The 25,806-nt window shown below is 54.5% G+C and overlaps 1 protein-coding gene across 5 annotated transcripts; it reads right to left on the bottom strand.

Annotated features, from left to right (window-relative positions):
• Nucleotides 1–2,879: 2,879 nt before the first annotated feature.
• ING5 (inhibitor of growth family member 5) lies at nt 2,880–25,806 on the bottom strand. 5 transcript variants are annotated; one of them, XM_060624427.2, is made up of 8 exons: nt 25,478–25,804; nt 23,130–23,201; nt 19,988–20,154; nt 19,247–19,358; nt 18,986–19,079; nt 8,176–8,311; nt 7,994–8,055; nt 2,880–6,316 (listed from the first exon to the last, which is right to left on the bottom strand). In XM_060624427.2, the coding sequence occupies exons 1-8, from the start codon at nt 25,512–25,514 to the stop codon at nt 6,274–6,276; spliced, it is 723 nt and encodes a 240-aa protein (XP_060480410.1). In that variant the 5' UTR covers nt 25,515–25,804; the 3' UTR covers nt 2,880–6,273. The 5 variants fall into 5 exon arrangements, with proteins under 5 accessions (XP_060480410.1, XP_060480414.1, XP_060480413.1 ...); XM_060624431.2 differs by lacking the exon at nt 25,478–25,804 and adding an exon at nt 24,759–25,187; XM_060624430.2 differs by lacking the exon at nt 25,478–25,804 and adding an exon at nt 24,665–25,187.

Here is a 25,806-nt window from a genome sequence, read left to right on the forward strand (position 1 = left end):
GGCCCCGCCCCCGCGTCTTCTAGGCCCCGCCTCCCGCGAGACGGGCGCCCTCCGAGCCCTGCCCCCAGGCCTGCGGTGCGCCGGGTTGCGTGCCCGGGTGCTCTGCGCATCGCGGGCAGAAGGCTTTGAACCGCGTTCGGCACGCCTTGCGGGGCTCCCCCCACACCCTCCCACCCCTTCCCAAGGCCAGGTCCTACCGTGGCCCGCCCTGACTGTCCCTTCTCTCTTCCTACTGCAGGGCACCCTCCAGAAAACTCTGCCCTCCGCCAGGGGTCTCTAGTTCCCCCTCAGGGAACTCTGCCCCTCCCAGGGATCTCTGGTTTCCCCCCAGGGAACTCTGCCCCCCCCCCCCCAGGGGTCTCTGGCTCTCCCCAGGGAACTCTGCCCCCCATCAGGGGTCTCTGACTCCCACCAGGGAAGTCTGCCCCCCCAGGGGTCTCTGGCTCCCCCCCAGGGAGCTCTGCCCCCCCAGGGGTCTCTGGTTCCCCCCAGGAGCTCTGCCCCCTCAGGGGTCTCTGGCTCCCCCCAGGAAACTGCCCCCCCAGGGAACTCTCCCCCCACCCCACCCCCCTGCCGCCAAGTCTCTGACTCCCCCCAGAGAACTCTGCCCCCCAAGTCTCTGGCTCCCCCCAGGGAACTCTGATCCCAAGTCTCTGCACCCCCCACCCCCACCCCCAGGGAACTCTGGCTCCCAAGCGCCCAACGCCCTGCCCCTACCCCACCTCCGGCCAGAGGGCAGACACTTCTGCAAGTTGGGCACGCATTACAGGCAGAACCCAAGAAGCTCAGAAAGCTGCCTGTGCACACACAGCCTGAACATTTTCCTGAACAAAGGCCCAGGCCTGGGACTCAAGTGAGGCGACCTCGGAGGGACCGCACTGGGGCTGGGGGACCGGAAAACCACACCCAGGCAGGGAAGTGGTGGCAGTCTGGCCTGGCGGCTGCCTCTTACAACCCCTCCAGGTTTCTGCCTGCCACCCAGCTCTGACATGCCCTTTGACCACTGGTCTGTGGGGCCTATTAGGCCAGGGCACCTGAGAAAGACAATGGCAGAGGGAGGGAGGAAGAGGAAGCTCCTGGCCTGATGGATACTCCCTGCAGCATCACCCCAGCAGCCTGGCGCCAGGTCCCAGCCTCACCAAATTCCCTCAGGGGTGGCCAGGCCAGCTGAGCAAGACCCTGTCCTGGGACAGGAGTCCCGGCTCCGCGGGGCACCCCTTCCCAAACATCTTACCCGCCAGCCGAGCAGCCCGCCCTCCTCAGGGCTCTGAGTCCTAATCAGTGCCCCTCCTCCAAGCTGCCAACCCCAGAAACCCCCAGACTTAAGAGTGGTAGCCGCCTCCTGCAACCATCGTCCCATCACCGTCACTAAAGTGGCTTCTGCCTTCCTGACACAGTACCTGGTACCAGGGTGGGGCTCATCCCCCACGCACCCCCCGGCTCCCAGCCATCCTACTGAGGCATCTCCACTGGTTGTCGGGCTCATCCAATTCCATATGCCAATGGCAGAGCAGACGGCGGCATGTTCTGGGGAAGGGTAAGATAACGAAGACGTCTGGCCCACGTGGCTGTAGGGCGGGTGTTCACAGAACCGTAAGGTGCACAGCTGGCTTTGCCACATAGAGTGGATCCTGGTGGCCTTGCAAACTGGCAGAGAACAAGCACTTGCCAGGTCAGTGACGGCATGCCACGCGCCGAGACGGCAGCGGCAGCAATGCCGCATCTGGGTGCACCACCTGTGTCTTCAACCAACCATACTCCTTACAACCTGCCCGCCTCCTTACAGGTGTGCTAAGTACACCACCACTGCACTCTCTCATCGAGGATGCACTCTGCCTTTGGATTGCCGTCCTGACCAGGGAGATGACGTTCCAGAGACTTCCACCTGCCCGTCCCTACCATGACGGCCCTTGCTCCAAGGTCCGTGTGGAATCCGTGTGGGAATCCTGCCAGTTCTCAAGTCTCTTTGCATGGCACATTCAGGTCCTGGGACGATAACCACAGGGATCTGTGGACCCACTCAGACAAATGTCACCACTTGATCGAGGTAGCCCTCCTGGACCTCTGAGACTTAGTAACAATTCAGAGCCAGTGAAGATTACCACCCCCACCCAAAAACACTGGTGTTCCCTCTTCCTAGGCGGTCACCACAACAGGTGGCTGCAGGTTCCTTTAGGAGTGCCCAAAGGAAATCCATGCACGTGGCAGCATTCCAGGCCCTTCCTCCAGAATCTCCTGCTCCCCTCAAGCAAGGACTCTGGGTGTGCTGAGAGGCTGTGCCTCTCCATCATGGTGACCAAGCTGGGTTTCGGTGCCCTGACCATTAACTCTCCTCAAGGAAATGTCCTAAGAACTATTTAGTTCCCAAAGGGGTCTTGACATCTATGCAGATCTCAAGGACAAGCCTTCTGTTCCAGAGAAAGTGCTTTATGCTTCTATGAAATAGCCACTCCAAGTATTCTACACTGACATTTCTTATGAGCTTAGGGATCAGCTTCTGACACCACGTAACAGCTGAGGCCCAGGGTCCTGCCCAGGCGTGGCCAGGGAAACTCCTCTGCTCCCATTCACTGCCCGTCCCTTTAAAATTCTACGGAGGGGTGCCTGGGTGGCTCAGTCGGTTGAGCGTCCAGCTTTGGCTCATGTCATGATCTCATAGTTCGTGAGCTCGAGCCCTGCATCAGGCTCTGCATTGACAGCAGGGACTCTGCTTGGGATTCTCTTTCTCTCTCTCTCTCTCTCTCTGCCCCCCTCCCCCCATTTGTGTTACCTCTCTAAAAAAAAAAAAAAAAAAAAAAAATTCCACGGAGAATACACTTACCATCTCTGGCCACAACGTAGAAGTTTTCACATTTCCTGGAATGACTCATCCTCAAACATTTATTCCAAAAAATACTTTATTTATTAAACAATATATCCATAATCTATAACATGATCCAAAAATACAGATATACATCTTTACATTATTTAATAAAAAGATTTACAATATTATCTTTCCTTTACAAAGGGAACATAGATAATTCCTTGAAAATAAAATGTAACATTCATGTTAAAGCTGCATCATCTTTTTGGATGAAATGTGGTCAAAGTGAACACCACAAAATACATTTGTAGAAAGAAAGAAACTTCATAGACTTCTCTCCTGAATGAGAACGTTTTTCTTAGGCTTCCTGTTTTAAAATTCCTCTCAGCACAGGTAGCGAAGACCAGCCACGGCTCACTAGCAATTGAGGAAAACCTTCAGTCACCAAGGCCCATGATTAAGTGTCTATTCCGGCTCCGGCCACATGGCGGTGGGGGGGGGGGGGGGGGTGTTGTTCGGACAGCGTGACAGCTCGAAGCCTTCCTTGCCAACGGCTGCCAGCCACAAGTCGTGAGGCAGAGAGCCACGCGGCCGCCCAGGGACAGGACTGGCACCCAGCTGCCCAGTGTCATCCGCAGCCCAGCAAACCGCCAGCTGCCCAGTGTCCCCAGGCAGCCCAGCAAACCGCCAGCATTCCTGTGGCTGTGTCTTCAGCATTTGCTGCCCTGGGCAGACTCGAAGCCACCAGGCTCCCGTGACCCTGGCCAGTCCCATTTCATATCCACTCGCCCAGGGCCCCAGCCTGTGCAGTGGGGACGGTCACCCCAGCCAGCAGCTCCACCAGCGCAGCCACAGATGGGGGGGTGGGGAAGGTTGGGGTTCAGTTTATAAGTGCAGCATGTGTCCTCCTGTGGGAAAATGAGAGGCTGTCTGTCGAGCTGCTGACTGATAATCTAGCACTGAGAATGAGGAACGTGCAGATTCTCCTCAAACAAGGTACTCCTTCCCTTACACGGAAACCCCGCGGCCGCGGAGGGCCCGCACCCTTGGCTCAGATACAGCTCCAAGAGGGACCGCAGGGCCCAGCCTGGACCCCCTCAACCCAAGAAACAGGGCTCTGCAGCCCCCTCTGGGTCCGATCCAGCGCCTGGGAGGCAGACGGGGTCTGGTAGGAATCACCCCAGGATGAAGGCGGCTGGCCTCAAGCAGCAGTCCTCAGGACCAGGGCCACGCCAGGTGGCAGAACATTCTTCCCCAAGCAAAGCGCTGCTGTCGAGTGTCATTCTGACTTGCAGAGTGTTGTTCACAGTTGGGAAGGACAACCGATCGGTCTTGACCCAAACAGCATTCCAGGGAATCTTCCTAATCCACTCATGTCTTCTGTCTTCTCCAAAGCTAAATGCGTGTTATTTTGGGAGATATCAATGTAACTGACAAAAGTAAACACCAGAAACAGGTAGGCACAGAAACCTAAAGAGAAGAGGTGACAGCAGAGACGCCATCAGACTTTACACGTAAGCTTCATATGGAAGTCGGCCATCTCTCCTGTCATGCTCGAGGCCCCGGAAACCAGGCATCGAGTGTACCCAACCAGCCATCGGCCTATGTCCACGGTCACCCGTCTTTCCACGATGGCAGCGGCCGCGAGTGTTCTGAGAGGCAGTGCAAATATTAAACTAGCTTCCAAAGAATCACCACAAACTCACTGTACTTACCTACCCTCTCCACAAAAACTGGTAAAAGAGTGAAGCAGACAATTTTCCACAATTTATTCCCCACAATCTTTCAACACCTGTGTTAACAAAAAGCTAAGTTCCTAAATACAGACGAGCCTCGGTTTTGGCTGCAGTGGAGACTGAGGGGCTCGTGAGGGCCGGCGCTCAACCCGAAGCCGCCACCCCTTCTTTCGGAGAAGCAGGAAGGCATCGGTTCTGGGAAAGCCTGTCAGGCCCGGCAACCCCCTACCCTCCCCACGCAGCCCGGGACGCACATGCCGAGCCGACCCCACCTGCAGTCGCCTGGAAGCAAGTCCCGCCGCTTGGCCTGCTCCAGGAAGGACACAGGACGGCGTGTCTGCTGTGGGCTGACCCTCCGAGAACCACGGACGCAGGTCCCGGCTGGACACTCACTGCCCTCTGACGTCAAAGCGAACAGTCAGCGCTCATCTAGGGACGACGAGCTGAGCTGGCGCGAGGCAGCCCGTGCACGACACGGCTCCCCGAGATTCTCTACGTGGCATCTCCCGGCCTTGCTGACATACTAGAAACAGGAGGACACGTGCAATGAACAAGCCATCGGAGGAAGCGGGGCACTGTTCCAGAAGGCCTCCTGATAAAGAGGAGACTCCTGTTCACCTAGGAACTTCCCATCTCGACTCTGCCTCCTGCGTTTCTTCTCATGCCTCCAGGACAGAGACCGGCTCTCCCTTCGGGGCTCCTCGGAGCCCTCTAAGTGGGTGCTGTGGGGTCTCGGGGTCCACAGATGCTCCCAGAAGTCATGCCGCACACCACCACAGACGGACCTCAACCAGAGGTACGCGACTTCCCCCAACTGTTACCAGAACGACGGTTCAAAACTGGTTTGGTGAGCGCAGACTGAAGGGAAAACGCGCTCCGGTTTCCCAGCCTCCTTCCAGAACCGCCGCGGCGCAGACTCACGGGTGGCCTCACGTAACCGTGGTCCCCTCGGACGTGAGCTGCTCACCAGTGTGCAACACGGCAGGTTTAAAATCAGCCCGGCCTCGCCAGACCGGACTCGCCTCACGTGCACGCAGACTGCCATCTTCGCAGTCCAGCTTCACAGTAAAGCATCAGGGATTCCCAGAGCGACGGCACACCAGCCGTCGGTCAGGCGTCTCACGGGCGGTCACGGCAACGACAGCCCGCCTGCTGATGACGGGCCGTTCACTCCGGCAGGTGAAGCCCTCACGGAGGGAACCGGGAGTCCAGACGAACAGGGCAGTGCACAGTGCGGCGGGGCCCTCCCGCTCCAGGGACAGCCCCACCGTCCCAGGCAGGTCACCGAGACACGGAGGACGCCTTCCAGCAACGCCTCGCCAGCTTCCGGGCGCACGCCTTGTGGGGACAGATGTGCCGCGGTGGCACCGGGACGGTCGGACCACACAGGCTCACGCCCGGGCTGCAGAGCGACGGCGGTGCAGCGGGCGGGAAGGTCCCCACCGCACCGGCCCGCGGAAGGCTCGGCCGCTCGGTGCACCTGCCGTGCCCGGGGCCGGGCCCCGTACGAGAAGTCTCGAGAATGAAGTCACTGTGGCAAGTCCCTGTGAGATCGCTCCTCGTGCAAACAGGGCTCAGGTGGATTCTTGCTTGTCTCAGGAAATACCCAGACTTACAACTGGCCACTGAGTTGTTAAGTATCATTCAAAACAAGGTAGTTTTAAAATGAAGAGAAAATATTGCAACACGAAGGAAGGAATACATTAACTCGCTCTTCCAGCCCAGGTGGCAGCCTCACTTCCTCCTCCTCCTCTCCTGAACGCACCGCGGACAGAACCTGAGGAGAGAGGCACGGTGATCGGCCCTGTGCGTGAGGAGGCCCACCCCGCCCCCCGGGTCTCCAGGGACGGTGGCCGTGTCACCGAAACCGCACCGGCAGAGAGCACACGGCTCTCCCACCGGACACCCCGGCAAGGGGAGACCCCCAGCAAGTCGCTGTGGCCAGCGTGTGTTTCCAAGGTGACAGAAACGAGGCAACGAGCAAGACTGTCTGTACGAACGAATACGCCTCTTGACCCAGTTTCTTGGCCCTCCCTGTGAGACAACGTGGCCACCGGGGACCAAAGTGGAGGCGACACCCACGGTCACATCGGCAGACCCAGCGCGGCGGAGGATGAACCAGCATGCTCCAGCAGGTGGGGCAGGCCGAGAGGGCCCTGGAACCCGCATGGTTGGCGAGTGCTCCCCGGGGACCCTGGGCAGGCAGGCTCAGCGCCTCAGACACCGGGGGCCGCTCCTGGTCACGCCTGGACCACGGCAGCTGTCAGTGACACCAGGGGACCTCCCAGCTGCTCCCGATGCACATGACCGTGCCCCCACCCCCCGGCCGCCCCATTCCCCAGTGTCCGGTCTGTGCCAGTGAGCGAGCACTGAGCGCGCCCCCGGCCCTGCCCCCGAGGAAGCAAGGCTCCAGCGGCAAATGCACTCACGCAGGCTCGTGCCGCAAGAACATGTCGGAACAAATCTCACTTAATAGGGAAGAAGCCTGAACACTTTGTGATTCTGGAGAGACCCCAGAGAAACCCTGAGTTAGACAACAGGGGGGAGCCCCACCCTGCCTCCCCGCCTCTGCCCACGGGGCACAGACCCCCTGCCGCTCGACCCTCCCAAGAGGCAAAACCGTCTTCCAATGCCCACTGACTCTTCCACCCGGAAGTTCCACCAACAACTCAAACCCACATCGGAACCCGAATCACGTGTCCCTGCCCCCCGCCCCAGCAGGAGGCCCGCAGTCCCCCACCCGGGTGCCCATGCCCCAGCTGCAGAGCACGGTCAAGGGCTGCGCATCACTGCTCAGACTTCCTGAGGCGACCTGGGGCCGGGACGCACATGGGGCCAGGCACCTGAGCACCCCCTCAGCCACTGCCCACTGAGCCCTGGGGACAGCACAGCCTGTCCTTCAGGGGTCTGTCACCACCCCCCATCCACATACACGCGAACACGGAGGACAATCTCCGAGCCTACATTTTAGAACTGAGACCCACTTCACCCACGGGTAAATAAAACCTGCTTTTTCCTTAAATTAACTCTCGGGAACGACACCGAAGCCACCAGCGGGCACACGGACCAGGGACAGAAGCTGCCCCAGCACCCTGCACCCCTCCCCAGGTGAACACAAGCCCCATGGCAGGTCACCGGCCTCACCCAGGTTCGGATTTAATGCTTGTGCTCTTTGTCTTTCCCCAAATCTCCCCGGGAAAGAACTCATTTCACAGTTTCTACCTCAATCAAAAGCTTCCGAAAAGCTGTTCCTTAGAAGCTTAACAAAAATAGGGGAGCACCATGCAAACATCCTGAGAGACCGGACCCAGGCGAGGGGCGCAGATGTCCCCCTACCAGCTCAGCCCCAGGAAGCAGGACCCACGGACTGCCCGTGGCCACAGCCTGGGCCTGGTGGGGGCAGCACTCATGACGCCCCACAGGCAGGGAGAGGCCGAGCAGAGCCCATACTGACCATTTTCCTTTGGGTTTCGTGGTCAGATCCACGCAGGCGAAGTGAAACCACTCGATAGGACACTGCAAGGCAGAGGGGAGAGCTGCAGTTAGGACTCCATGTGCCCCCCCCCCGCACCCCCCGCACCCCCGGCCCTGGGTGCAGGGCCCTGCCCGAGGCCCGTGCACGGCGCCCACACTCACGTCCGGGTTGTCACAGCCTATCATCTCCCCGTAGGACACCTGGTGGCACAGGCAGTAGGTGGGCTCATTTGGGTCCACGGGCATGTCCAGCACGTCAGAGGGGTGCACGGACAAGATGGTGTCGGTGAACTCAGACCTGCGGAGAAACCACAGCAGTGAGCAGCAGGTGTGGGGGGAGAACGACCGGCCCCTTCGTACCAGACAAGACGGGGCACAAAGGCACCCCAGAGGGCATGAGGGGACGCACTTACTACCCACTCTGGGGTCGTGAATCCATCCCTGTCTCCAACCTGTTCCCTGGGCTCCCCGCCCACCCCGCCCCAAGTCCCCCCATCCCCAGCCTCTCAGGGGCCCTCTCCCCTGGGGGCAGGCAAACACCCCTACTCACCAGCCACCAGCTGACGACACCTGAGAATCCTGGACCCCAACCCAACCCAGCACACCTGGTGCCAGACCTCCACCCCACTCATGCTCACAGCACCTTCACCCCAAAACCTACAAACCACCAGCTGCCCTTCCCATCCCTGGAGCAGTAGGTCTAGGGAGCCCCTCCAGCGCCCTCCTGCCCACCCCCCAGTGGGGCCGCTTCTGACCATGTGCCGCTGTCAACTGCCCACCCCCCTGAAGCGGGCCTGTCGCCCCCCCACCTTCCGCAGCCCCCCTTGGTCACTAACCAGCGGCCCGGCCAGAGTCCGGCCGGCCCGTGCTCCCCTCTGTGTCAGCTGGGGCCTATCCCCCTCACTCCCCACAACTCCCCCCACCGCCGGCCAGAGTCCGGCCGGCCCGTGCTCCCCTCTGTGTCAGCTGGGGCCTATCCCCCCCACTCCCCACAGCACCCCCGGCCAGGGTCTGGCTGGCCCGTGCCCCGCTCCGTGTCAGCGGCCCACAGCTCTGCAGCCAAGCAGATGTGAGAGCCGGAGCAAGCGTTCACCTGCCTTAGAGCAGGGAGGGCTGGGGGTTCAGGCTTCTACATGTTTCGGCAGCCTTCAAACAAACCTACCAGCTATGGGGCAGTGTAGACGGTGTGCTCCTACTAGCACAGAAAGGCAATCTTCCCTATCTCACCCTGCAGAATCGAGAACACATATGTGACTCGGGTGTATACCTGCTACAGAAACACCTCGAGTTCACACCAGGAACTTGGTGACAGGGATGCCGCGAAGCCGCGGCAGACCACAACGTTTCCACACACCGACAAAGAGTCCGGTTCCCGAAGGCAACCACCGACCCCTTTGTCCCATACTGCCCGTCTAAGGACACTCTGTGCCTCTGCCATCAGATACCCAGGGCCAGCTGTGCACGCCACACTGCCCCCCTGCAGATAGCACTGTCCTCCCTACCGGCCCCCCCACGGCGCTGTCCTCCCTACCGCCCCCCCATAGCGCTGTCCTCCCTACCACCGCCCCCCCACAGCGCTGTCCTCCCTACCACCCCCCCATAGCGCTGTCCTCCCTACTGGCCCCCCCACAGCGCTGTCCTCCCTACCACCGCCCCCCACGGCACTGTCCTCCCTACCACCCCCCCCACGGCACTGTCCTCCCTACCGGCCCCCCCACGGCGCTGTCCTCCCTACCACCCCCCCCACGGCACTGTCCTCCCTACCACCCCCCCACGGCACTGTCCTCCCTACCACCCCCCCCATAGCGCTGTCCTCCCTACCGGCCCCCCCCCCAGCGCTGTCCTCCCTACCACCCCCCCCACGGCACTGTCCTCCCTACCGTCCCCCCATAGTGCTGTCCTCCCTACCCCCCTCCACGGCACTGTCCTCCCTACCGTCCCCCCATAGTGCTGTCCTCCCTACCAGCCCCCCCACAGCGCTGTCCTCCCTACCACCCCCCCCCCCACGGCACTGTCCTCCCTACCGTCCCCCCATAGTGCTGTCCTCCCTACCCCCCCCACGGCGCTGTCCTCCCTACCAGCCCCCCCACCCCCCCCAGCGACAGTGTCCTCTGTGCCAGTGCCGCCTCTGGCCTGAGTGCTGCTCGCTGGAGGCAGTGCTGCCCATGAGGGCCCCAAGGCCTGTCTAAGCCTCTTCCCTTTGTAAGTGACCTGCTCTCTGTCTCTGGGAACAGGCAGGACTTTCTCTGTTTATCTGAAATCCGTGCGCATCACAAAAATGTGTCCCGTCCACATGCTTTCAAAACGTTTCATTCAGGCAACTCTCCAGACTAGGACGTGGTTTCCTCTGTTTTCCGCCAAACCTCGATTTCTCAAGCTGGCCTCTGACACCGTGTCTCACCCCCTGCTGGATCGGTGGGGTTTCCTCCCCGAGACTCACCTGGAGGACCGGTGCCAACCTGCGGTGGGGTCACCCCCAAACGCCCCAGGGCACGCGCCTTCCATGTGCCGACCGCACTTCGGCTGCCCTGTGCGTTCTGCTTGCGAAGCTGGACTGAGCTCTCACACCGCGAGCTGACATCTGACCTGAGCACCTGTCCCCCAGGTTCAAGGGCGCCACCCAACCGACGAGGAGGCCTGGGATCGCCCCTGGGCACCTCCTCTCCGGTCTCACCTGAGGGGGCTCTGGGGTGGGCGGGTGGAGCGCTGCCAGGAGGTCTTTCCCACCTGCCAGGCAGGCTGGAGACCCCGTATCGGCCGTGCTGGCCACCTCACTCCGACACTACTGGGCACAACACGTGTCCTCCGAGCCCATTTCCCGGGACATCGCAGGCATCCCTCACCAGGCACTGCCAGGGATCCCCCCTCCCGTGCCTAAACCGCCAACTGCCCGATGTGCTTTCCAAGCACGAATCAGAGCCAGACTTCAGGGCAGCCCCGGTGCCCCTCACACACCCTTCACGTCAGCGGCCCCCGTGGCCCGTCCTGACCTCCGTACAGTGCTGCTCGGGGGCCCGAGAAGGGATTCGCACGGACAGGCCAGGCCCAGCCGGACCCGCCCAGGTGCTCTGCACACGTCGCCACCCGACGTGCCCCGCTCCTCCTCTGCAGCCAGCCCAGCACAAAGGGCCAGCTACCCGCCTCCTCGGTGCCATCAGACGGCGGTCAGCAACGCACACGCCGTCACGGCTCTGCCGAGGGAAAAGCCACGTGCCCAGCCATCTCAAGTGTGTCCGCATAGGTGGCGGCGAGACTCGTGCGTCACCGCGAGGTCTGCGGCACAGGCAGGTGTACCCCCGCCAGGGAAGCTCTAACCGCGCCTGAGAGCTGGGGCCTCGTTCCCTGTGAGGGACCCTTGGGGAGGCGACCAACGAGAGCGCCTGCTGTCTCCAGAAAAGGCCACCACGCCTTTCGGTTCTGAGCAGCGTGGAGCAGGAAGACTTGGAGCCCTGCCGCCACGAGTCAAAAAACCAAACCCAACAAGTTGCTAAAACCACATTTTCCAGACACCGGAAAGCTGTGGAGTGACAAGGCCCAGACGCCCTAAGGCCAAGGGAAGGGCAGTGGCCAAGTGGGCAGGCCATCTGTGTCCCGGGCTTAGCCGAGGGCTGCCCGCCCTCTGGGGGCCACACAGAGCCGGCAGGGCCACCGACACGTGAGAGCTCTATACGTGGGGCAGCCGTGACCCCACAGTCATTCGCTGAACCTGGGGGCAGCACAGAGGCGGCAGAGCGGCAGAAAGGCTGAGCGCTGAGCCATATTCTCGGGGGAGGGGCCCACCTCTGTACAGCGGCCCGTCCTCCACACCTCCGCCAACCCCAGGAGCAACACAGGCAAGAGACAAGAAAGGAAAGCCAGGGCGCGGACTAGCCACACAGGCGCCTTTCAGGAGGGGGAAATAAACCCTGGGTCCCCCACTGAGAACTGGGGGGGAGGGGGGGTCTTCCATCGTGAGACCTTTGACATCAGAGGGGACAGGGGACAGGGCCCAGGTAGAGTGGCCGCCGGCCTCCAGCCCGCTCCATTTGCCTGGACTGAGAGCAAAATGAACTTCTTCTGGGGAACGGCAGAAATCTCACCCTCCGGGTTCCTCTTATACCTAAAGTCAGACAGACAACAAAAAAAACTACAGGACGGGAAAAAGAGCAGGAAAACGTGAGTGAAAATCACGAAAAAGCTAACAGAAGCAGAGCCACAAATGACCCGATGTGCAAATGAGCAGACATGGGCTTGAAGCCGCTGTTACAAAGAAAATCTGAATAACGTGACTGCAAACAGGGAGACTCTCCAAAGAGGAACTAAAATCTGTACAAAAAGGAATCAAAGGGTTCGAGAATGGAGAACGCCACGTACGAGACGTCCTGCTGCTGGTCTCGTCCACCCGGAACTGACTCGGCCTGACTGCTCATATGTCAGCCAGTCGAAGGAGACTCACCAAGGGCCGGGCCCTTTCGATCCCGTCTGCGGGCCATGTTTGCGGCCAGGCCTCAGGTGCCCCACCAGACCTCCAGAACGCTGGCACAAGCGGGAGCACACGCAAAAGCGCCCCCGGTCACAGATGGAACAAATCCACCGAGCATGGGAGGAAACCCCCCATGATGATGCCGAGAGAGGATGTACTGACATCTGTCAGCGAGATCTAGACTCCAGGAAACGCCGGGAGTCACACAGTCTGGGCTCCGCAGAAGGAAAGCTGTGAAGAAAGGAAAGGGATGGAGAAAAACTGACGCGTGAGAGAGACTACAGGTCTCGTCTAAAGGAGAAAAGAAAAAACCTTCCGTTTCTGACCAGGATATAACAACAAGCACCAAACGTGCCCCCCACCGTGAACAGGGAGAAAACCGGACGAAACACGCGACAGCTCTTCAGACGCTGACCGCAGGCAGCACAGGACGGCGGCCCGAGAGAAGGTAACCGAGGCGAGCCCTGCAATCGTGTCGGCTTCCTGCTGGAGGCACTTCCCACACTCCAGTCCACCGAGACGAAAACCAAACGCAGCATGGAGGTCTAGAACTGAGGGAAAAACCAAAGTTCCAGGAGGGCAAGGCTGCTGGCATTTGGTGGCAGGTTGCTAGAAAGGAGGAAGGAAGAGAATGTGCTCCCGAAATCTGCAGAGGGACCCCTTTCAGTTTTTAGCAAAAAACTAAGCTGTGCACAGGTGAGAGTCCCTGAGTACTGGCAGAGGGTACAGGGCGGCTGGGAGCTGAGCTCGCCAGAGCTCACACACAGGCTCGTCACACTCGCTCCACGTGGCCAGCAAGGAGAGGCCTCGATAAACACAAACAGCATTCAGAAGAGAACCCAGAAGGGCTATACCTTAGCAGTACGGCTTAACCAACCCTACAGTAAGGCTACCCTAACCTAGGCATTGGTGGTCTGTTTCTATAAATAAAGTTTTATTGAAACACAGCCACATATTTTCTGTGGATGCTTTTGATATAAAACAGCAGGTCTGAGTGGTCACAGCAAAGACAACACGGCCTATAAGCCTAAAATATTTACCATCTAGCCCTTTAAGAAGAGAGGGTTTTTGGAGCACCTGAGTGGCTCAGTCGGTCAAGCGTCCGACTTGGGTTCAGGTCATGATCTCACGGTTCATGGGTTCAAGCCCCGCATCAGGCTCTGTGCTGACAGCTTGGAGCCTGGAGCCTGTTTCAGATTCTGTGTCTCCCTCTCTCTCTGCCCCTCCCCTGCTCGCACTCCGTGTCTCTCAAATAAAATAAATAAATAAACATTAAGAAAAACGGATTTTTTTTTTTTTTACAAAGGTTAAACATGTGCCTGCAAAGGATCAAGTTGATCCACAGGTAATTAAACTATTGACCAAAAAATTGGAAAATAAATTCAATACCTGTTGAACGAAGACAACAAAATCTGAACACTCAACAACACACATTCACAGTCCATCATCCCATAAAAAAATCACTAGATGTGTGAAGAAGTAGGAAAATGTGACTTCAACCAGGAGAAAAATGAGTCAGAAACAGACTGTACGCATTACGCATGGACAGCTTTTTGAACCTCACTCATGCCTTAATAAATTGGGGGTTTTTTAGCATGCTTTGCTTTGCTTTTTTCATTTTAGAGAGAAAGAGCACGAGAAGAGAAGGGCAGAGAAGGAGAGAGAGAGAACCTCGAGCAAGCTCTACTCTCAGCACGGAGCCCAACATGGGGCTCTATCCCACAACCCCGAGAGCGTGACCTGAGCTGAAATCAAGAGTCAGACACACAACCAACTGAGCACCCAGGTGTCCCAATAAATAGGTTTTTAAAAAAAGAAAGAAAAAATCCCTGGAAATGACAGAATCAGAAAAGAAGATCTTTCAGAAAGCTATCATAAATGCGTATGCTCAAAGAGAAAGGAAAACATAAATGTAATAAGGGAACCGTTGAATAGTACTTAAATAAATATGGTGTAAATAGAACTTTACAAAAAAATCTCTTAAATGAAAGATTCACTAAAAGAAGATTAAGTTAGACACTAAGGAAAAAGAAAAGACTTGAAGACAAAGTAATAGAAACTATCCAAACAGAAGCATAGGAAGAAAAACGTTGAGAAAAAAAAACCACCACCACCGACAACAATAAACGAGCTGAGCCTCAGTGAACTGCAGGAAAATATCATGCTAGCATACGTGTAACTGAAGGTCCATAAAAAGCCAAATGGGAAGCAGAACTGTCTGAAGAATGTCTGAAAATTTTCCCAATTTCATACAAACTACAAACCAATAGTTCCAAGAAGTTCTCAATGAGGTCTAAGCCAAATACATACAAAAGATCCACACCGGGACAGATCATAATTAAGTTGTTAAAAATCAAATTGCCAAATGGAAATCTTAGAAGCAGCAAAAACAAATAAAGCCACATACATTCAGAAGATCAAAGAAAAGCCTTTCTCATCAGAATCCGTGCAAGATAGAGGATACCAGGGAAGGAAATATCTTTAGTGCTGGGAAAAGTCAACTAAAATTCTGAGTCCAACAGAAATATCCTTAAAAAAAAGAGAGATAAAATAGACATTTCCAGACAAGAAAATTTTGGGAAAACACCTCAGCATCAGCAGACCCACAGTGTAGAACAACGTTAAACGCAGTTCTTTAGCAGGAGAGAGATGACAGCAGAGGGAAATCCTCACGTCCGTAAAGAAATAAAGGCAGCGGAAATGGTACGTACATGGAGTGACAATAAAACCCTTCCTCGTGGTTTATAGTCTATTTAACGTAATCAGTGGTTTAGACCTAAAATAATAACAATATGTTGTGAGGCAAATTATCACGTGTAGAAGCAGAACTTTTGACGATGGCACAGAAGGCACGAGGAAAAAAAAACTCGGGTGGGTTCTTACATTACACACAGAACAGGGTGATATCATTAGAAGTTCATTGTGGTAAGTCAACGAACAGGGAAGACACACTAGAACAGTCCTTAAAACAGAATACCAAAACACGTACTCAAAAAAATACATACGGAGCACCTGGGTGGCTCAGTCGGTTGAGCGTCCGATCGGCTCAGGTCATGATCTCACAGTTCACTAGTTCAGGCCCCGCGGGCGGCTCTGTGCCGATAGCTCAGAGCCTGGAGCCTGCTTTGGATTCTGCATCTCCCTCTCCCTCTCTTCCTCCTCCACTCGCACTCTGTCTCTCTCTCTCAAAAATAGATAAAGATTTTAAAATAAAATTTTCTAATGCATAATTAATCTAAAAGAAGACACTAAACTAAGAGACGGCACAAGCGGACAACTACCAGCAGAAGGTAAGTTCAAATCCAATCATATTGGTAATGATGTTAAATCTGAGTACTCTAAACATTGCAGTGAAAAGGGAGAGACCGTCAGACTAGATAAAAAAAAAAAAAGCGAGACTCAACTTTGCTGCCTTCAGGAAACCCACTCTAGGGGCGCCTGGGTGGCTCAGTCGGTGGAGTGTCCACCTCTTCATTTCTGCTCAGGTCACGATCTCATAGTTCATGCAATCAAGCCCTGTATTGTACTCTGTGCTGATGGTGCAAAACCTGCTTGGGATTCTCCCTCCCCCCCCCCCCCCCCCCGTCTCTCTCTCTCTCTCTCAGTTCCTCCCCTGTTCGTGCTCTCTCTCAAAAGAAATAAATAAACTTAAAAAAATAAACCCACTCTAAATACAAAAGCATAGGGGCGCCTGGGTGGCTCAGCCGGTTAAGCGTCCGACTTCAGCTCGGGTCGTGATCTCACGGTTTGTGAGTTCGAGCCCCGCATCGGGCTCTGTGCTGACAGCTCAGAGCCTGGAGTCTGCTTCAGATTCTGTGTCTCCCTCTCTCTGCTCCTCCTCCACTCACACTCTATTTCAAAAATAAATAAAAAGTTAAAAAAAGTTAAAAAGAATAAAATAAAAAATAAATACAAAAGCATAAATGTGTTGAAAGTAAAAGAATGAAAAAGGAAAAAGATACACCATGCGAAAACTCATCCTAAGACAAATGGAATAACTTATCATAATATCAGACCACGTAGACTTCAAAACAAAGAATATCACAAGGGAAAAAGGAGGAAATTTCATAACAATGAAGAGTCAGTTATTTTTAGAAAAAACTAAATGCGTACGTACCAACAAATAACAGACTTTCAAAATATGTGAAGCAAAGCTGACAGAAGAAACAGACAAATCCACAGCTTGAGTCAGAGACTGTAAGATGTTTGTCTCCGTAATTCCTCAAGTGAGTAAACAGAGTGTCAGGAAGGACACAGAAGACCAACAGAACTGCCAACCAAGTTATCCGACTAACAGCTACAGAACATGCCGCCACCAACAGAAAACACGATATTCTTCTCAAGGGCATATGGAATGTACAGCAAGACCGGACCATAAACCCTAACACAAGTCTTCATCGACTTCAGAGAATTTCAATTATACAGTGTTCTCTGATGACAGCAGAAATATTAGAAACCGAAATCACAAAGTTACCTGGAAAATCCCAAATTACTTGGAAGCTGAAACATACTTCTACATAAAATATAAGTCAAAGAAAAATCAGAGGAAATTTTAAAATATTTTGAAGGAAATAAAAATAAAACATACCTAAATTTATGGGACATGCTAACAGTAATTAGACTTACAATAGTTTAAAAAAAAACTACAGCTTTATGTGCTTATATTAGAAAAGGAAAATATGAAAATCACTGATCTTAGTTACTTCCAGCTTAAAAAGCCAGAAAAAGAAAAGTAAATCCAAATAGCAGGAAAGAAAAAATAAAAATACAAGCGGAAATCAATGACAAAGAAAACAAACAACAGAGAAAATATAAAAACCGATGAAACCGTGAAGCACCAGGATGGCACAAACATCCACTTCTTGATTTTGGCTCAGGTCATGATCTCACGCTTTGTGAGATCAAGTCCCGCATCAGGCTCTGCACTGACGTCACAGAGCCTGCTTGGGATTCTCTCTCCTCCTCTCTCTCTACCCCTCCCTCGCTTGCACCCTCTCCCAAAATAAATAAATAAAACATTAAAAAAAAAAAAAAGTCAATGAAACCAAAAGCTAATTCTCTGAAAAGATCAAGACAAAATGAGAGAAGACATGAATTATCAATATTAGGTCTGAAAGAGGAATCATCAGTACAAAATCCTACAACAGAAAGACAATCATGTAATATGATGACCAACCTGATATCAATAAATCTGACAACTTATATGAAACAACCAATTCCTTGAAAGACACAGATTACCAAAACCGACTCAAGAAGAAATAGAAAGGTTGAAGAGTTCCATAACTTGAAAGTGAAAACAGCACTAAACTGTAAACTTAAAATATTTTATTGTATGTAAACCATTCCTTAATAAAGTTAACTTAAAAGAGAAAAAAAATAAAAGGGTGCCTGGGTGGCTCAGGCAGTTAAGTGTCTGACTTTGGCTCAAAATCATGATCTCGCAGTTCATGGGTTCAAGCTCCGCGCTGGGCTCTGTGCTGACAGCTCGGCGCCTGGAGCCTGTTTCGGATTCTGTGTCTCCCTCTCTCTCTGCCCCTCCCCCATTTGCGCTCTCTCTCTCTCTCTCAAAAATAAACAAACAATAACATAAACAAATAAATAAAAGGGAAAAAAATAAGGTTAAACTATAGCATCCACGAACACACACAAAGGGGACAGAACTACAAAGAATGGAAACAAACACCACGTTAAGTGTGGGTCGTAGGTCCCCGGGGCAGACGGAGGAGGTTACGGCTTCCACAGAGCCATGAAAGCACTTTTGGCTGAGGTCAATCACTGACCAGGATGTGCCTCAGAGGAACTCGTTAAACTACCTGCTTCTTCTGCATTTATTTACTGCAAGATGGTATTCAGGTGTTTCTTAAGATAAAAGTTTAAACAGAACCAAAACTTCTCCCGTTTTTTGTCAAGAATGGACTGTCCTGAGATCTCCCCGTAACCGTCAGAACCCTCTCCCCAGAAGCTACTCAGCTCTCTACCGTTTTCTCTGATTCTAAATGTCACTTCTGTGAAGCAATACAAGAGCGAGGGGGGTGGGGGGAGCAGGTGGGAGAAAGCTTTAAATGAAATATGCTGAAATTCAAGGTAAATGACACATCTGTTTAATAAATACAGTCATGCAACTTAATGATGAATATATCCAAAATATATATTTATACATAAAACAACGAACAGCTATATGTTTAGCTGCTGAAGTGTGGCTCAGCCTGAAATGTCGGTAAATGTTATAGTGTCACTCAAGAGGCAGGACACACAGGGGCTCAGAGCGTGGGTTTTGGAGTCACACCGCCCTGTGCGAACCCGGCTCCCCGCACACCAGCTGTAAACCCTCGGCCGGTCACTCTCCCCAGGAGCCCCGTCAGGCTGCCGAGCGCAGTGGAACCGCACCCACAGCGGGCACGCAGGGAGCGCCTCCTCGCTGTTAGCGGCCGCTGGTGTCCCCAGATGCTAAGTAAATACTAGCGCTAAGTAACCTCCGGGGAGAAAGAGACAAGGAAAAGAGCCTCTCACCCTCCTTTGTGCTTCTTTTTCTTTGGAGTGTCTTCTTCTGAGGTCCTCCTGCCACGACCTCGGGAGCCTCTTTTTTCTTTCTGACCTCGACCTTCTGAAAGACCATAAACACCCCAATTATCTGCACAGAATTCACTGAAGCAGGACAAGATTTACTCAAACATGATATTTACCGTAATGTTCCTAATACATTTATCAGACAAAACTCTTCAAAACTCCGTACGTAATGGTAACAAAATGAAGAAAAATTAACAGACTTGCTTTTTAACCCTCGTCCTCCGGAGCTTTCAAAGTCACTGCCCTCCATCTTGTCCTTCAGGTCTGCTTCAAAGCGTGCCAGGTCTGCGTCGAGCCTTCGAATGTGTTTATCCACCTACGGAAAAGGATGCTCGCAAGTCATTTAAAAACGGAAGCGGGACATCTCAGGAATCACAAACACGCTGGAAATCAACCAGGATGTACATTCTTGGATTCAGTTGAGTCTTCAATGAACAGAGCGCTATAGAACAAGGCCCGCCATCCCAGTTTATGTGGGGGTCTTTGTCCCCACATGCTTTGACACCTCAACAGAGTAAGTGCCACTCAGGAAAACCGTGAAGGCAGACAGTAATGAGACACGGGGCTGTGAAACGCAATGGAATGGGGGCGAAGACATAAAAATCTGAAGAACGTACGGATTTCAGAGGACAGGTTCTCACAGAAAATGCCTCTGATGCCTTAGGTATTTAGACCAAGATGGTAGAAAGAAGAGAGAGAGGGCAATGGGGTCAAAGCTCGGGGATGAGACAGTTACCCCGCCCCATAGAGGAGACCTACAGACGCTGCCAAGACTTGACAAGGAGCCGGCGGGCTCGCGACACTCAGCCAATGCCACGTGCCACAGTCCGAAAGAAGGACTTGTCGGGGCACCCAGAGGGTGCCTTCCGGCAGACGGGGCAGCACCCCCGCCCCCCCGCCACCCCCTCTTCCCGCAGAACAGGGCGGGGCCCACCCCCTCCTCACCATCTCATAGGTCTGCATGGCCAGCTGCACCTTATCATCACTGTACTCCTTACACTTGCTGTAGGCGCTCTGGATCTTCTGCAGGTGCTCCACACGCTGGTCTGGAGAAAGCGTCTTCACCGTGGAGATATACTCCGCAGCCAGGATGTCGATCTCTGCCTTCTTATCTGATGGGGAAATGGGGGAGAAGCTAGTCCCCGCAGGGGGTTCCAGAACAAGCCCAGCAGTGCCGGTTCCGGTGACGGTGGCTGACCGAACTCCGAATTACTGCTGGTAGGAGCACAGTGGGCACGGCCTTCTACAGGGAGCCTGGCGCGGGGGCGGGGCACAGACGCCACAGCCAGGGCAGCGTACCCAGGAAGTTACAGCGCACAACCGGGCACAACCGCGGTCCAGGTGAGAACACATACCGGCCCCACCGACTCTCAACGCCCCTGAGTAACAAATTATGTGCTCGTTCAGCCACAACCTGCCTACTGCCCTCAAGTCCACACCCGAAAGATTTAGGATCCATATGGGAAAACACCCATAAATGCAGAAAACAGGAAACAAGGCAAATGTGCGATCTATAGTAAGACGGATCAATAAACTGTGGTCCAATCACATGGAACGCTACCCAGCACCAAATAGCACAGCTGTCACCCATAGCAATGTGGATTAATCCCACAAAAGGTGGCACTGAGCAAGAAAAGCCAGACACAGGGGCACCTGGGTGGCTCAATCGGTTAAGTGTCCAACTTCGGCTCAGGTCATGATCTCACAGCTCGTGGTTCCAGCCCTACATCTGGCTTCTGTGCTGACAGCTCAGAGCCTGGAGCCTGCTCCAGATTCTGTGTCTCCCTCTCTCTGTTCATGCTCTATCTCTCTCAAAAATAAATAAACATTTTTTAAAAATTTAAAAAAAAAGAAAAGCCAGACACAGAGAACAACATACCGTGAGATTCCACTGATAATTAGGGGGGCACTGATACAACTCTGAAATCTCCGGTTTAGCGAGGTGAGAAACCTACTGTTGCAGGAGGAAAGCTCGGGGTGCCAGCCCCTTGGGGGGAGGGGTAGCATGCTCAGCAGGGTTACACGTGCCCCAGGCTCCAGAGGCTCTGTTGCTCCATCTAGGCAGAGGTTCGTAAGTTGGTATTTGTTAGACAATTTCTAAACATATGCTTATTCCTGGATGTAAATGCCATATTTCACAATAAAAAAAAGTCTCTGTATTTGCTAGCAGGGAGACTGTACCTCAGTAAAAAACCACAGCTATCCTGATCTTACAAAACTGTGCCAGGCACAATGAATGAAAAATCACCCATACCCAAGTATGATGCCACAAAACACAAAACCTCAAGGACAAAGAAGCAGCAGAAGCTGCTAAACAGGAAAAAGACCACATATATAAAGGATGAGGAATCCAAACAGCATCACATTTCTCAAGGGCAATGTGGAAGCTGGGAGACAAGGCAGCAGTGCCTTCCACATTCTGAGGGAAAAGATGGTCAATATGGAATTCTATACCCAGCCAAACTGTTCATCAAATAGGAGACCAGAACAAACACATTTTCAGACATATAACATCATAAGAAATCTACCTTCCCGTGTACCCTTTTCCAGGAAACTACTGGAGGAAAGGCTGCAATAAAACAAGGGAGCAGATCAAGAAAGAGGATATTTACAACAAAGCATTCAGGGTCCTGCATTGAAGATGAGCAGAGGCAGAGCCTGTGCAGCAGGCCTAGAAACAACCAGCCCAGGTATAGCCTGCAGGACAGGAAGCCCCAGGGGAAAAGGCTGCGTTTGGAGAGCAAACTCAGAAATGGCAGGTAACCTAGTGTAACAGACACACAGAAAATGTGGAATGTGTATGAAATGTGGAAAACAAAGCAATTATGAACTCCCAGAAAAACAGAAGTTATTCAAAACAGGTCACACAAGCACAGCATGTAACATGGCCCAGCTGCAAACCACCCAGTCAAGAGTCCTGAAGGAAACAGCATCCCTGTTGTACTGCAGGTTCAGATTCTAACCCACTACACCAGGAGGTGGCTGGGTGGGCGGGGGCGGTGCAGGAGCTGGGCAGGTGCAACTGGGGAAGCAAACCTTCATATTCCACGGTAACAGAATAAACCCCAAAGCAAAAGGGAGCTAAGTAAGAAATAGCAAAAACATGATGTTTAAAAACAGGGAGTTAAACAACAGAACATCAGAAAGTGCTCTTTTTAAACTATATACACACAGTTTAAAAACAAAAAATAATTTGTTTAATGTTTTATTTTATTTTTGGGAGAGGCGGGAAGGGCAGGGAGAGGGAGACAGAGGATCTGCACTGACAGCAGAGGCCGATGCAGGGCTCAAACACTCGAACCATGAGATGATGACCTGAGCCAAAGTCGGACATTCAACTGACCGAGACACCCAAGTGCCCCGAAAAACATAAACTCTTTTAAAGGAAAAGAAAGATGACAAACATTCTGATTGCAAGAGATAGATGATGGTCATAAAAATGATACATGAAGGGACACCTGGGTGGCTCAGTCAATTAAGCAACTGATTCTTGATTTCGGCTCAAGTGATGATCTCAATTTGTGAGTTCAACCCTTGCATCAGGCTCCATGCTGACAGTGCAGAGCCTGCTCGGGATTCTCTCTCTCCCTGTCTCTCTCTCTCTGCCCTTCCCCCAGTCGCCCACATGCTCTCTCTAAATAAATAAATTAACTTAAAAAAGTGTTACGTGAAGGTATGTTAAAACCCAAGAAACTAAGTATAATTTTTTAATGTTTTATTTATATTTGAGAGAGACAAAGCATGACTGAGGGAGGGGCAGAGAGAGGAAGACACAGAATCCAAAGCAGCTCCAGACTCTGAGTTGTTAGCACAGAGCCTGATGCGGGGCTTGAACTCACAAGCCATGAGATCATGACCTGAGCCAAAGTCAGATGCTTAACCGACTGAGCCCCCTCCAGGCGCCCCTAAGTCTAATTTTAAAGTGTCAGCACACTCAAGACACCACACAGTGCCCAAAGTTTAAGGCTAGGCTGCAGCCCCGCTGTCTTGGGTCCCCTGGGAGACCGGTGCCACCCCAGTATCTTGGAGCCCCCTCTCCCCAATCGTCAGAGCACACCGCCGGCTGTACTGTAAGGCCTGGACCCACCTTCCGTCCTCTGGTCCAGCTCTCTCATGAGCTGGAAGTTCCTCTGCAGCTCACAAGGAAGGTTCTCGATACCTGAAACACAGAGACATGTACTTCTCGGGAGCAGGACAAAATCTGCCTTCCAGACTTTATACCTAAAATCTACAAAAAATAAGCTCACGTCGTTTCCTGTCTGTTAGGATTTGGGGAGGAAAAGGATTAAGGTATCTTTTGGGGAACGGGTACCAAACACTGATAACAGACTCACAGGCTTCAGATGTTGTTGGAAGCTGGAGAAATTAGAGGGACTTATCCTGGAACTGCGAGCAGAGGTGGGGAAGTGGCCCGTGTGACTGTCCACCCCACACCCCCCAGTCACTCCTCCCTCTCAATACCTCACCACAGTGAGTAAGACCGAAACCCTGGGGTCTCTTTGATCTTCCCCCCCACCCCCGATTTACTGTGAAAACCCATTCACGGGGTAGAACATCAAGCAAGGATGGGTATGGTCTCTCCAGGCTACACAATACATCAGGCGCTGACCACGGGGCTGCTGAGCACCTGAAGGGCTGCTACTACAACTGAGGCACTGAACTCTTCATTCGCTTGTTTAATTACTTCCAAGTTAACAGACCATGCTGAACAGCGTGGGTGGAGGACCCCACCCCACACTGCTTTCCCCTCTGCACTGCAATCCTCCTACTCCAGGACGACCTCCCAGCCTGCCTGCACAGCCTCAACAGGCCCCTAACTGGCTCCCGTGCTCAGTCCTAACCCCCTCCACTGTCTTCAGCTGACACTGATTGTTGTAGGGCTAAATCCGGTCTTTACAAAGCTGCTGCTTAAAGCTGCCCAGCTCAGCCACAGAATGGCACAAACTCCCTCCACAGCCTCTAGGCTCACCACACCCTCCCATGGACCTCCCCGCTCTGTCCTACCTTGGGCTCTGCAGGACAGTGCCACCTCAGTGCTCTAGCAACCTGCTGGGGTCCTTCATGGACCCTCTTCGGCTGTGAGCTTTTAAAAAAAATCTGTCTGCCCCATGTGAAAGTAAGTTCCAGGAAAAGGAGGACAGAGTCTGCTTCCCTGGCCCACAAGCGAGTAGGCATGTCCATCCTGAGCTTTCACACAGGTGCCCAGAGCATGATGGAACTCACGATCCTCAAACCCTCCAAATGGGGCCCACTGGGATGGTACCAGGACAGAGAAGAGCAAGCCCCAGGAGATGGGTTCAGCAGATGGGTTCATCGTGGTTCTGTAATGAGCGCTGCAAGGAAGAGCCTCCTCCCCTCCAGGGTGCTTCCCGCCTAGGACACCGCCCCACCGCCCCATCGCTCACGCTTGGCCTGGGAGGTCCCCACCGTCTCCCCCAGAGCAGCGGTTCACTTCCAACTGCTCCTGATAGAGCTGCAGGTGGGGTTCCCAAGCAGCCAGGTACCAGGGACCGCGTATATTCCCACCGCAATACAGCTCTCCAGCTCCCCTCCACCAGCCCCGCCCACCCCCTCCCGCCAGGCCATCCCCTAGCCAGAGCCAGACCAGCAAGAGTGCATGACCTTGACAAGCTACTTAGCCTCTGCAGCCTGCATTTCCCCATCTGTGAAATGAGGGAAATAACCATCTGCTCAGGAGTTCTTAGGAAGCTCCAACCTGTGCTACATGAGGACAGAACGACGCCTGCAGGAAGCGCCTCACAGACGTCTGCCCGTGGTGCCGATCACTGCCCGGAACACCTGCGAGTCCCCCTCCTCCGTCCCCGGCCACGCAGAAACACAGGCACCCGAGGACACTCTCCAGCCAGTATCGTCTCCCCCAACTCCCAGGTCACTGCACGAGCAGGCACAGAAACACGGCCGGAATCCCGCCCACCCCCCGCCCAGGCCCGGTCCAGCGTCCGAGGGGATACGGGCTCAGGGTTCAACCACCTGCGCCAGTCAATTGGGTGGGAGTAGGGCCGGGGCGGGGAACGGGGCCAAGCCAGCGGAGGGGGGTCGGGAAGGGCGGAGCGGGGCCCTGAGCTAGGCCTCTCCCAAGAGAGACTGAGGGCCGGGAGGGCGGTACGCCGCTGAGGGCAGGGGCGGGGCCGTGACACGCAAGCCACGCCCCACGCCAACCGGCCCCGCCCCTCCGTGACGCACCTGGAATTGGCGCGGCCGTGACGGTGGGACCCTGCGCCGCGCCCCCCGCGCGCATCTCCTTGCGGCCCCGCCCCGCCCCTCGCGCGCCCCCGCCACCCCCGCCGCCTCCGGACTGCCCTCGCCACCCCCACGAGTCCTCGGGGTCCGCACGCAGCGCCTGGTGTCCGTGGGGAACCGTGAGGGGGGTACCCTGTGCGGGCGCCGGGCTCGGGGGCCGCGAGGGACGCTTACTGTCCAGGTAGTGCTCCAAGTACATGGCGGTCGCCATCTTCGTCCGCGGCCGCGCTCTAGGTCTGCGCGGGCGGGCGGTGCCGCGAGGGGCGGAGGCGGGGCCGGCGCGTTCACTATTAATGAGCCTCGAGTGTTGATTGGCCCTCGCGTAGGGGGCGGGGTGCCATCTGGGCACGCCCCCTGGCTTCCGGTCGGCAGGCTGCGCGCGGCGCCGCGCGGGAGCAGGTTTTGGCCTGGCGCCGGGCGGGGCAGGGGACCCGGCCCGGAGGCGGGGTCGGGGGCGCCGCGCACCCTGGACGCCCGCACCTGTCCGCGCGGCCCTGGACCCC

Source organism: Panthera onca, chromosome C1, assembly GCF_046562875.1.
Source record: "Panthera onca isolate mPanOnc1 chromosome C1, mPanOnc1 haplotype 2, whole genome shotgun sequence".
NCBI lineage: Eukaryota > Metazoa > Chordata > Mammalia > Carnivora > Felidae > Panthera > Panthera onca.

Coding starts and splice junctions, on each gene's coding strand:
- ING5 (XM_060624427.2), bottom strand. CDS start 25,514: ATGGCGACCGCCATGTACTTGGAGCACTACCTGGACA. Junction 20,155..23,129: donor GCTGGACCAGAGGACGGAAG/GTGGGTCCAGGC, acceptor TTTCCCCATCAG/ATAAGAAGGCAGAGATCGAC. Junction 6,317..7,993: donor ACGAAACCCAAAGGAAAATG/GTCAGTATGGGC, acceptor CTCTCTCCTCAG/GTTCTGTCCGCGGTGCGTTC.